The following is a 13,031-nucleotide window of genomic DNA, read 5'->3' on the forward strand; positions in this document are numbered from 1 at the left end:
GAACAGTGATGGTGAACCTTGGTACCCCAGATGTTTCAAAATTACATTTCCCATGATGCTCATGCACTCTGCAGTATAGTTAAGCATCATGGTAAATGTAGTTCCAAAACATGTGGGGTGCCAAGGTTCGCCATCACTGGCCTAGAAGAATAGAATGTAGCCAATGGTATAAAAATGTAAAAAATAGTACATGTAAAATACCGTAACTAAATCGCTTTAAAGATTTGGGAAGAATAACAGTCAGATTAAAGTATATATATATATATATATATATATATATATATATATATATATATATATATACACACACACATACACATATACACATACACATATACACACAATATATACATACACCAGCCCTCAAAAATTCCACTCGCCTGCTCGCATTTTGCGAGTGGATTTTGAGGGCTGGCAAGTGTGGGCTGCCTGGGAGCGGGGGGAGCACCACCGGCAGCCTGGGTTGTATGGGAGGCATTCTCCCAGCAATCGTAGGGGGAAGAGAGAGGAGAGCCACTGCCGCCTGGTTTATCAGAGCGCCGGGGAACACAACAGCTTTCATTTCAATAGCTATGTATTCCCCGCTGCACGCCGTCATATACAGCCCCTCCTCTTTATCCGGGCACTTTGATAGACAGATCACCCATCCAATCCTGGGGGAGGGGCTGTATATGACAGCGCGTGGTGGGGAAAACACAGTTATTGAAATGAAAGCTCTTATGTTCCCCCACGCTCTTATAAACCAGGCGGTGGCTCTCCTCTCTCTTCCCCTGCACAGGTAGGCTGCACTGGGGACACAGGCTGCATTGGCAGACACAGGGTGCACTCTGCAGACACAGGCTGTACTGGCAGACATGGGCAGGCTGCATTGGTAGACATGGGGAGGCTGCATTGGTGGACATGGGGAGGCTGCATTGGGGGACATGGGCAGGCTGCATTTTTGGGTATGGATAAAGTTGTTGTTAATATTTATTTTTATAACTTAATTCTGCATAAAACATTTAATTGCAATTTCAGGAGATAATTTACAAGGGCGTGTTTAGGGGTGGAATTGGGGGCGGGCAGGGTAGGGGTTGGGCGGGGCAACTGGTGGCGAGTAACTCTTGAGGCCTGGCTAGTAGCTCAGGACTTGAAATTTTCAACCCTACATACACTTTCTTCAATACAAAATGAAAAAGGACATACCTCTTGTTTCTGGATTTATCCATGATGTTGCGCAATAGATTTTCAAGGGACAGCCATTAAATACTTTTGAAAAGCATGCACCCATCTGCAAAATAAAATAATGAAAAATATTAAAATCCACATAAACGGCATTATTATTATGTATTGCTATATTTGTATATTTTAATTATAGCTCAATTGCACTTAATAGAAAGAAAAATGTAAGTAAAATCATGGTGGCTCCGACTAGCAATTGATAATGCTCTAAATTGCTGCTTTTTATAAACCTTTTACTTTAGGCCGGACATACGCTAATAGGCTGTCTGAATACAGGATGCAGCCATTGGTCAGCTTCCATTTTTCTGCTCAGTGGGAGGGAGCCAACAGGGCCACCCACTAAGTGAATTTCGTCCAGTTCTTCAGGAACCGATTCAAACTTGCAGTATGTGACCAGCTTAATAGTTGTTTCTTTATAGAAACACACTGCTTCCCCTGTAGAAAAGTCCAACGAACGGCAGTATGCAACAGGGAGAGACCACTGCATGGTGTGTGAGAGCAGCGGCCTGGGGAGCCCTGCTGAGCAGTGTTAATTTCTTTGACTAAAATATTGTTGTTGACTAAATTAATTCTATTTTAGTAGACTAAAATAAAAATAAAATTACAACAATTCAATGACTAAAATACAACTAAAATTAAAATGGCATTTTAGTCAAAATACTACGGGCATTCTGGTTTTCTCCCACACTCCAAAGACATGCTGGTAGGTGAATTGGCTTCTGTCTAAATTAGTATATGAATGTGAGTTAAGGACCTTAGATTGTAAGCTCTGTGAGGGTAGGGACCGATGTTAAAGTACAATGTATATGTAAAGCATTGCGTAAATTGTCGGCGATATACAAGTACCTTAAATAATAATAATGACTAAAACTAAATTAAAATTTTACGTCAAAATTAACACCGTACTCCCCCATACTGTAGGAATAAATAGGGGTCATCTACAAAGCTGCTGAAAGAAAAAAAAAAAGAAAAACACCTTTTTTTTTCTTAATATTTAACCACTTGCCGACTGGGCCATAGCCGAAAGACGGCTACAGCATGGTCTGCTTATTCTGGGAGGGTGTCCATGGATGTCCTCCCAGAATGTTGCTCTTGCACACCCCCTGGGGCGCGCTCCTGGAAATATTTGTGAAAGCCTGGTCCGGAAGACCCGGCGCATCACGGATCAATTATATACGGGCGGCGCAGTGGTGTAGTGGTTAGCACTCTCTCCTAGCAGTAGAAAGGGTTGCTGGTTCGAATCCCAACCACGACACTACCTGCCTGGAGTTTGCATGTTCTCCCTCTGCCTGTGTGGGTTTCCTCCGGGTATGCCGGTTTCCTCCCACACTCTAAAGACATGCTGGTAGGTTAATTGGCTCCTGTCCAAAATTAGCCCTAGTATATGAATGGGGACCTTGGATTGTGGGCTCCTTGAGGGTAGGAACTGAGGATAGGGACAATTGTAGACACTCACTCAGGTTGAACTGGATGGACTGGAGTCTTTATTCAACCTTACTAACTATGTAACTATGTAAGGTAAATGGCTGCTGGTAGCACTTGTAAACAAACCGGCGTCATTTTATGATGCCGGTTCCTCCCTCCCCTCTCTGTACAGTGCCAGAGGAGAGATCGTTAGTAGCAGCACTGTGGACTGTATCTGTAGTGCCCACAGCACTGCTCAGTGCCAATACTCTGCAATAAATTTTAACAGAAACAAATATATTTTTTACAGAATTTTACGTATTTTTGATTCATAGTGTAAAAAATAAAAAACCCATTGGTGATTAAATACCACCAAAAGAAAGCTCTATTTGTGTGAAAAAAAAGAAAAAGTTTCATATAGGTACAGTGTTGCATGACTGAATACATAGTTACATAGTTAGTCAGATTGAAAAAAAAGACACAAGTCCATCCAGTTCAACCACAAAAAAAAATAAAAAATAATATCATACAATCCCATATACCCAATTTTATACCCACAGTTGATCCAGAGGAAGGCAAAAAAAAAAACCCAGCAGAGCATGATACAATTTGCTAAAGCAGGGGAAAAAATTCCTTCCTTCAATGACCCCTTATATATCTGTACATGTTGATCATATTCCCCCTTAATCTCCTCCTATAAAGAGTGAATAAATTCAGTTCCTCTAATTTTTCCTCATAGCTGAGCTCCTCCGTGCCTCTTATCAAACTGAACTGCATATTCCAGATGAGGTCTTACTAATGATTTGAACAGGGGCAAAATGATATCTCTCTCTCTGGAGTCCATACCTCTCTTGATACAAGGAAGGACTTTGTTCGCTTTGGAAACCGCACCTTGGCATTGCATGCTATTATTGAGCTTATGATCTACCAAAACCCCCAGATCCTTCTCCACTATGGATCCCAACAGTTGTACTCCCCCTGGAATGCATGATGCATGCATATTCTTAGCCCCCAAGGGCATAACTTTACATTTCTCAACATTAAACCTCATCTGCCACATAGTCACCCAATTAGAGAGAGCATTGAGGTTGGCTTGTAAATTGGAGACAACCTGTAAGGACATTATTCCACTGCATAGCTTGGTGTCATCTGCAAACACGAAAGTGTTACTCTTGATCCCAGGCCCAATATCATTTATAAAGATATTAAAAAGTAAGGGTCCCAGCATTGAACCTTGGGGTACACCACTGATAACCTTAGACCATTCAGAGTAAGAATCATTAACCACTACTCTCTGAATTCTGTCTTTTAGCCAGTTTTATATCCATTTACAAACTGATAATTCCAAACCTGTAGACTTTACCTTACACATGAGCCGTGTGTGCAGAACTGTATCGAACGCTTTTGCGAAATACAAGTATACCACGTCCACCGCCACCCCTCTGTCCAAGGTTTTACTTAACTCCTCATAAAAAGAAATCAGGTTTGTCTGACAACTTCTGTCTTTCATGAATGCTTTCTGTCTGTTGCTTAAAACATTTTTTCCTGCAAGAACTCGTCTATGTGGTCTTTTATTTCTCTCCAGTATTTTCCCAACTATAGACATTAAACTAACAGGTCTTTAGTTACTTGGTAAAGAGTTTGTTCCCTTTTTAAATATAGGCACCACATTGGCCCTGCGCCAATCCAGTGGTCCTATTCCTGTCATTAATGAGTCCCTAAAAATTAGATACAATGGCTTTGAAATTACAGAGCTCAATTCTTTTAGGATCCGTGGGTGGATGCCATCAGGCCCAGGTGCTTTATCCACCTTTATTCTGTCCAAATATTTCTGGACCATATCACTTTTGAGCCATTGTGGATTTGGGGCTGTGTCACTACCACCCCCATTATGGACATGAGCTCCCCCATGCTCCTTTGCATACAAAGAGCTGAAGAAAGTATTTAATAAATTAGCCTTCTCTTTATCTCTTTTGTAAAGGACCTACATGCTCAGACTTGACCTTTTTACTATTAATATATTTGAAGAATTTTTGGGGTTTGTCCTACTATCTTTTGCAATCTGTCTTTCGTTTTGAATTTTTGTATCCTTGATTTACCTTTTACATATTCTGTTATATTCTTTGTAACATTTAAATGACACTAGTGTTCCTTCATTTTTATATTTTTTAAAGGCTCTTTTCTTATAGTCTATAGCTTTTTTAACTTTGGCCGTGAGCCACATAGGTTTTATTTTTAGACTTTTAAACTTATTGCCTATGGGAATATACTTTGCAGTGAGTTCACAAACAGTCTATTTGAAGAATTCCCATTTATGCCAATATTCTCTCCCAGTCTAAGTCCTGGAGAGCAGCCCTCATCCTTGGGAAATTTGCTCTCTTGAAATTAAGTGTTTTTATCTTTCCCGTATGTGATTTTTGCTTACAGCTAACATCAAACGAAATCATGTTATGGTCACTGCTACCCATGTGTTCCTTTATCTGAACATTAGTAATAAGCTCTGCATGGTTTGAGATTACCAGGTCCAACAGAGCTTCATTTCTAGTTGGACTGGACTATAAAATTGTCCTGTAATAGGTTTATTTCCAGTCAATTTCTGGGTAGTTAAAATCCCCTATTATTATCACTGTCTCAGCCTTTGCAGCCCTTTCTATCTGTGCAAGGAGCTGAGTCTCCACCTCCTCATTAACATTGTGTTGTCTATAACAAAGACCAAAGATTAACTTTGAACTGTGCACATCTGTATGCATTTCCACCCATAATGATTCAGACTCATCACTGTCTCCATCCACCAGGTCCTCTTTCACCCTCACTTTGAGATCAGTTCTCACATACAGACAGACCCCTCCACCTTTGCTTTTTACTCTGTCTTTCCGAAAGAGTGCATAGACAGGAATATTAATAGCCCAGCCATGTGAGGAATGAATACACGTTTCAGCAATACCAATTACATCATAGCTCTCCTGATGCACTAGAGCTTCCAACTCACCTATTTTGCTTGGCAGACTTCTGGCATTGGTGAACAAACATTTTAATGCATTAATATATTTTGACCGGTCAAAACTATCCTCTTGGGTGTTCTGAGATTGCAACTAGGACTTGCTACTATACTTACCTTGGGTTTATGTGCTTTGGTTACCCTACCACTAATGCCCCTAATATTACCCTCTGGAATATGTTCCACGCTGACTATCTCTGAATTGTCATTCAAAGTGTGAGAGCACCGAAAGATGAACATTGGTCTGGTTAGGAAGGGGGTTTAAGTGCCCAGTGATCAAGTGGTTAATATTTGTAATATATTCAGGTAATATGTGCAATGGCATAGCAGACAATAGAGTTTAACGTTTTTAGTTTTTTTTTTATATTTTCAAGTTCTACTGCTTCTCAAAAAGCAATATTTTTGTTTATGAAACGTGGTTTTATTTATAAAAACGTAATATATCACAACGGCTAAATCTTTGTCTGTAGTGCATGTTCAAACCTTAAGGCCCCTTTCACACGGGCTGACCATTCAGGTGCGCCTGTCAGTTTTTTAGGCGGACCTGAACGGACGCTCCATACAGGTCTATGGAGCGATGGATGTCAGCGGAGAAATGTTCACTGACATCTGACCCGCTCCGGTCCGCAAAGGGGGACGGATGGAAACCCTATTTTTCCATCCGTCTGGCGGATCGGATGAAAACAGACTCTACGGTCCGTCTTCATCTGATCCCCCATAGAGGAGTGTGCAGAGATGGATCTGTCATCTGCCTGCTCAGCGGGGATCGAAGCAGTGATCCCCGCTGAGCAAAGTGTAGCCCGTAGAAGGACACATCCGTGTGAAAGGGCCCTAAAGGAGAAGTACAGGGAACGCTCGCTTGGCTATACTTCTCCTGTAGATCACATAAGTGCAATTTGTTTTGCAATCATGTGACCCGTTTTCAGCAGAGAGCAGGCTGAAGTCCGTTCTCTGCTGACGTCACAGAAGTCGGTCCAGGGTCCGTGTCAACATGACCACAGAGTCGCAAGATGCCTGGACCGACAACCAGCTCAGCCTTTCAGCGAGCCGCTGAGAGCCTGAGCCAGCCGCTCTGCCTCCTCCCCTCCACAGCCCAGCAGTCCAGTGAGCAAGGAGGGGGCAGAACAGAGAGCTGTGACTGACAGTCACCAGCTCTCTGCTTGAGAGCTGTCAGAACCGAGTGATAGGTGGCGTTTGGTTCTCAGTGTAGAAGCACCAGGGGACAGATGCAGCATAGAATCTTTTCAGTAAGCGATTGCTGAATCCAGGTTGTTTTAAGGCATCAATCAACCTGAGGGATGCATATCTACATGTCCCAATTGTAAACTCATCAAAGAAATTCCTGCGGCTGGCAGTCAACCTGGAAAGAATGATATGGCACCAACAGTTCAGTGCTCTGCCCTTTGGCCTCTCCCCCTTCACCCTCTGCCAAAGTAATGGCAGAAGCATTGGAGCCCATGATACTGAGGGGGTCACCATCGTTCCCCTACCTGAACGACCTTCTACTATTTGCGGACATCAGGGATCAGTTATTGGTCAGTCTGCAGTTAAAGCAGAGTCATCTAAACAAACTAGGCTGGCTCCTGAGTCAACAAACATCAAATCTAATCCCAGTGAGTGAGATTTCTGGGCTATGATATAGGTTCCGTTCAACAGAAAATTTTCCTTCCGAAATAAAAATAGGAGTTTTTTGTACTCACCTTAAAATCCTTTTCTCTGTAATTCACCGACTGACACAGCGTCTCTCTTTAGACCATTGGGTTGTTATGCCACCTTCAGGAGAGAACTAGGCATTACATGTTAACATGTGATAATAAAACTAGAACTTTCTAGTTCCGCCCAAGGGGTAATCCCTTAAGTAACAACCCCTCAGCATGCTACTGCAGCCTCAGTATGTCAACAAGCAGTATAACGTAAAGAAAAATATGAGGGGTGGGTGCTGTGTCAGTCGGTGAATTACAGAGAAAAGGATTTTACGGGGAGTGCGAAAAATCCTATTTTCTCTTATATTCACTGACTGACACAGCTTCTCTCTTTAGACCATTGGGACTTCCCCAAGCAGTGACAAAATGAGGGGTGGAAAAACAGCATAAAACTTCATCCACCATGGCACGTGGGAGCTAGTACAAACTTTACCCACAAAAAAACTACAGTGTGTGGAATAACCACCACAAAAAAAACAGGGTGCTCCTCAACAGAGAAGCACTACCCTCAAACCGCACCAAAACTGCGGCAACAAATGCAACAGTGCATTAATTTAAAGGTACTGCGTTTTTACCCAAAAACAGGGAAAAAAATTGTATTTGCAATTATACAGCCGCCTGCAAAACTTTGCGGCCAAAATAGGCATCAGCCGATGCACTGACATCTACCTTGTAGAATTTTGTAAAAGTGTGAACGGACGACCAAGTGGCCGCTTTACACACTTGAGCGACAGACGCTTGATGTCGGAAGGCCCAAGATGTTCCGACTGTCCTTGTAGCGTTGGCCGTGACCGAAAAGGGGGCACCTGCCCCTTCAAGACATAGACCCGTACAACAATCTATCTAATCCACCTGGAAATGGTGGCTGATGAGACTGCCATGCCTTTTCTCGGACCAGCCACCAAAACCAACAAGGAGTCTGACTTCCGCAACACCACCCTATCCTGTGGATAACCAGATAGGGCGGAACTAGAAAGTTCTAGTTTTATATTATCACATGTTAACATGTAATGCCTAGTCCTCTCCTGAAGGTGGCATAACAACCCAATCGTCTAAAGAGAGAAGCTGTGTCAGTCAGTGAATATAAGAGAACAATATAAAAAATTCAGGGAGCCGTGAAGCTAGTCCAATACAATTTGGAAGTGTCTGTGTCGGTAGCTATTCCAGTACAAGGGTTATTCACTGCTTCGATTCCAGTAGTGCAATGGGCCAGACTACACACTTGCCCTTTCCAGTCAAACAGTACTCCAGAGGTGGTCCCATTAGGATCCACTGGAGAAGATGATCAAGATTGCAACAAGGGCAAGGAGGTCCCTGTGGTGGTGGAAAGCCCCCCCCCCCCCCCAAGCTAGTTAGAAAAAAAACAAAAACAAAATAAATTGTACTTAAAAAAAAATCTCATACAATTTATTTAGGTACAGTGTTGCATGATGGAGTTAACTGTCGGTCATCACAACACTGAAAACTAAAAAATGGCCTGGTAATGGAGGGGTTTTCCAGGCTGGTACTTCTGTGTTTAGGACTGCAGCACTGGCTGACATTTCATATCAGGGTCAGCAGAACAGTTGCTCCAATACATAAGATGCAGAAACTAAGAGTACAACTTCACATGACAGTAGTGATCGCCAACAATTTTTGATTAGTTTAAAATGGAGCAATTATATATACATATACACTGCTCTAATTGCTTAAATGTTTTTTACGGTGAAACCGTTTTATTTCTTCTGCCACAGATATATAAAAATAACAGAGGCAAGCGTCACAGTATTTCTCAGAATTTGAAAAAGAAAAAAGTTCATTCTAGACATAAAAATGTAATGACAGTGGAGGTAACACTGGAAATAAAGGCCCATTAATGGCGTTGAGGCCTAGTTCCTGCTCTGCATATTTACGGTTTAGATTTCTTTAACTAGCAGAACTGAATATGTCCCTAACAGACAACATTTACAGACTCAGACTGTATAGACTTCTTTAATGTAGCACTGTTTACTTCTGTTGGTTTGTTGCTTTGCTAAAACTCATGCACAGATGCTGTGTTTGTGCTAAATATTACTAATGGTGTATTTCAGTAAAATGATATATGCAATGATTGTTTCAAAACACCCCACACAAATTTGTCACATCTAATCCCAGATCTCTGTCTATATTTGCATTTGCTCATGTTCCCATAATTGAGTAGTGACAGACATCTATTCTTTCACATTTCCAATTTTGCTTTCAGCATGTTCCTTCTAATCAACAGGGAAACAACTTTCATCTCAAAGTGGCAGTGGGAGTAGAGGCAGTGAGTCACAGGCGTAAAACCATATTAAATCTGTTATGCTGACAACTCGTGCAAGGGGCTGTAAAAAAAACATTCTAATACAGAGAATATTATGTTAACTCTGTATATCACAAAATAACACAGTGTAAAGTACAGGGTTGACATATTTAAAGCGAAAATATAGTATCTCACAAAAGAGAGTACGCCCCTTACATTTTTGTAAATATTTTATTATATATTTTCATGCAACAACACTGAAGAAATGACACTTTGCTACAATGTAAAGTAGTGAATGTACAGCTTGTATAACAGTGTAAAGTTTGCTATCCCTTCAAAATAACTCACACACAGCCATTGATGTCTAAATCGCTGGAAACAAGTGAGTACACCCCTAAGTGAAAATGTCCAAATATTCTGTGTGGCCACCATTATTTTCCAGCACTGCCTTAACCCTCTTGGGCAGAGCTTCACAGGTTGTCATCGGAGTCCTCTTCCACTCCTCCATGATGACACCACCTTTACCTTCAGCTTCTTTAGCAAGGCAGTGGTTGTCTTGGAGGTGTGTTTTTGGTCGTTATGTTGCAATACTGCCCTGCAGCCCAGTCTCTGAAGGGAGGGGATCATGTTCTGCTTCAGTATGTAAGTATACATGGTGGCATTCATGGTTCCCTCAATGAACTCTAGCTCCCTGATGCCTGCAGCCCCAGACCATGACACTCCCACCACCATGCTTGACTGTAGGCAAGACACAGCTATCTTTGTACTCCTCACCTGGTTACGGGGGACACGCTTGACACCATCTGAACCAAATATTTTTAGCTTGATCTCATCAGGCCACAGGAAATGGTTCCAGTAATCCATGTCCTTAGCCTGCTTGTATTCAGCAAACTGTTTGTAGGCTTTCTTGTGCATCAACTTTAGAAGAGGCTTCCTTCTGGGATGACAGCCATGCAGACCAATTTGATACAGAGTGCAGCGTATGGTCTGAGCACTGACAGGCTGACCCCCCACCCCTTCAACCTCTGGAGCAATTCTGGCAGCACTCAAATGTCTATTTCCCAAAGACAACCTCTGGATATGATGCTGAGCATGTGTACTCAAATTCTTTGGTTGACCATGGGGAGGCCTGTTCTGAGTGGAACTGCTATATGGTCTTGGCATCCATGCTACAGCTCAGCAATCTTCTTATAGCCTAGGACATCTTTATGTAGAGAAATTTTTTGTTTTTCATATCCTCAGAGAGTTCTTTGCCATGAGGTGCCAGTTGAACTTGCAGTGACTAGTATGAGAGAGTGAGAACGATGACACCAAATTTAACACACCTGCTACCTATTCACACCTGAGACCCTGTAACACTAATGAGTCACATGACACCAGGGAGGGAAAATGGCTAATTGGGCCTAATTTGGACATTTTCACTTAGGGGTGTACTCAATTTTGTTGCCAGCGGTTTAGACATTAATGGCTGTGTGTTGAGTTATTTTGAGGGAACACTCAATACTTTACATTGTAGCAAAGTGTAATTTCTTCAGTGTTGTCACATGAAGTTATATTAAAATATTTACAAAAATGTGAGGGGTGTACTCACTTTTGTGAGATACAGTATATAGAAAGTTAACTAGCAGCAGGCTCATAGAAAACACTGGTGACTATTCTAATGGACAGATAATTTTTCTGTACAAAAGATACCAGCTGCTAAGTGCATAAAACAGTGTCCTTCTCAAAACGCATTGAACAACTAATGTAGGTGGATGGATCACTGAAACTAGCAATATAGCTGTGACAGATCCATCCAGGACAGGGGCTACTGACTATGGGCCCTGGCTTTTGAAGGTGCTCTATTCTTTGGAAGGTGTGTGCTTGGGGGACTTTTGGAGTGGTTTTGCTTCAGATTCAGGTCCATGTCTTCCCAAAAACACACAGACTCTGGGAACCTGGATGCAGATTTGGGGCCTCTGTGCCCAAACTAGCATTGACTGCTTCAAACCCCCCCCCCCCCCCCCAAGACTCTAAGCAGAAGATTATAATCATCTTAAAACAACGTGATGCTGGTGTCCCCTACAGTTATGTGTAATCTGTTTATTAAGGTGGCTTTCTCTCATTGTATAATTCCCAATTGTGTGACTCCTAGGTGTGAATTCCCATTGTAATTGAGTCAACAATATTGTTTCTGTCTGTCTGCTATTATTGTGTCTACTTCACCTTGCTACCAAACTATTGTGGGATGTTTTTAGGTTTATGTTCATTAGATTACTGTTTCATTAGATCACTGTTAGCTGTTGATTAGCTTACTGTTTATGTGTGTTAGCTGTTCATGAGATGTACTGATATTATTGTGTACAGTTTGCATGGTTTAGGATAATGTGATCAAGCTCTTTGATTTTGTGTCATATATATTTTGTGAGTTTACAATAAAGTCAGTTCCAGTTTGTATCTAAGCTAGTGGCGTCTAGTTCTGGGGTGCAATATTCAATATTATAAATGGTTCCAGAGTGGAGGAAGCTGTATCTTGAGGCACCGAGGCTGAGTGCCAGGCGGTCCCCACCACAATATCGCAGTCATTTTGTACCTAAGCGGCCATTAAGGGGCCCACTGATGAGAGGGAACCCATTAGGGAAGTTGAGGCTACCTACTTATGGAAAATCAGTGTGCAAAGAAAGGAGTTCTAGTATTGTATCATTAACCCTGATCCTGAGCTGTTTTTATTCAGAGATCGAACTTGTTTCCCCCTATCTTTGAATAGATTTATTTCCGTATGATCATCCTGAGCATCACATTTTTTTTTTTTTAATTCACTGCGACTTAACAGTCTTCCTGAGGTTAAAAATTGTGTCTGTTCAACTAAAAAGAAGATAAGACAATTTGCAAAGAAGTCACTGTTTAAGGAAGTCTGTGCAGAACTTTTAGAGTAATGCCCCATACACACGATCGGAAATTCCACCAGCAAAAGACCGATGAGAGCTTTTGGTCAGAAAATGCAATTGTGTGTATGCTCCATGGACTTTTGTTGGCCGCATTTCTGCCAGCAAAAGATTGAGAGCATGTTCTCAATTTTTCGGTCGGCAAAAGTTCAGATTGGAAATTCCGACCGTCTGCAGCAATTCCGACTACGCATGCTCGGAAACAATTTGACGCATGCTAGGAAGCATTTAACTTCATTTTCTCCACTCATCGTAGTATTGCACGTCACCGCGTTCTTGGCGGTCGAAAGTTCAGAGTACTTTTGTGTGACTATGTGTATACAAGTCAAGCTTGAGCGGAATTCCGTCAGAAAAAACCATCCAAGATTTTTCTGCCGGAAAATCTGCTCATGTGTACGCAGCATAACAGAAGCACAATTTGGTAATAATATAACATTAAAAAAAAATATATACATATCTCATACTTACTACTAAAACTCAATGTTCATCTCTTGCTGCACAGAAATGTTATACATTATATA

At 41.7% G+C, this 13,031-nt stretch overlaps 1 protein-coding gene across 4 annotated transcripts in view; it reads right to left on the reverse strand.

Annotated features, from left to right (window-relative positions):
- Positions 1 to 13,031, reverse strand: part of MAP4K3 (mitogen-activated protein kinase kinase kinase kinase 3) — a 783,526-nt gene that overhangs the window by 148,915 nt on the left and 621,580 nt on the right. For all 4 annotated transcript variants that reach the window (XM_077486491.1, XM_077486490.1, XM_077486493.1 and 1 more), the window contains one exon: positions 1,186 to 1,270. In XM_077486491.1, the coding sequence (XP_077342617.1) occupies positions 1,186 to 1,270 (85 nt within the window). The remainder of the gene's footprint in view (positions 1 to 1,185; positions 1,271 to 13,031) is intronic.

This window comes from Lithobates pipiens, unplaced genomic scaffold (genome assembly GCF_037356315.1).
Source record: "Lithobates pipiens isolate NorthernLeopardFrog02 unplaced genomic scaffold, aLitPip1_a1.2 Scaffold_18, whole genome shotgun sequence".
Classification (NCBI taxonomy): Eukaryota; Metazoa; Chordata; class Amphibia; order Anura; family Ranidae; genus Lithobates; species Lithobates pipiens.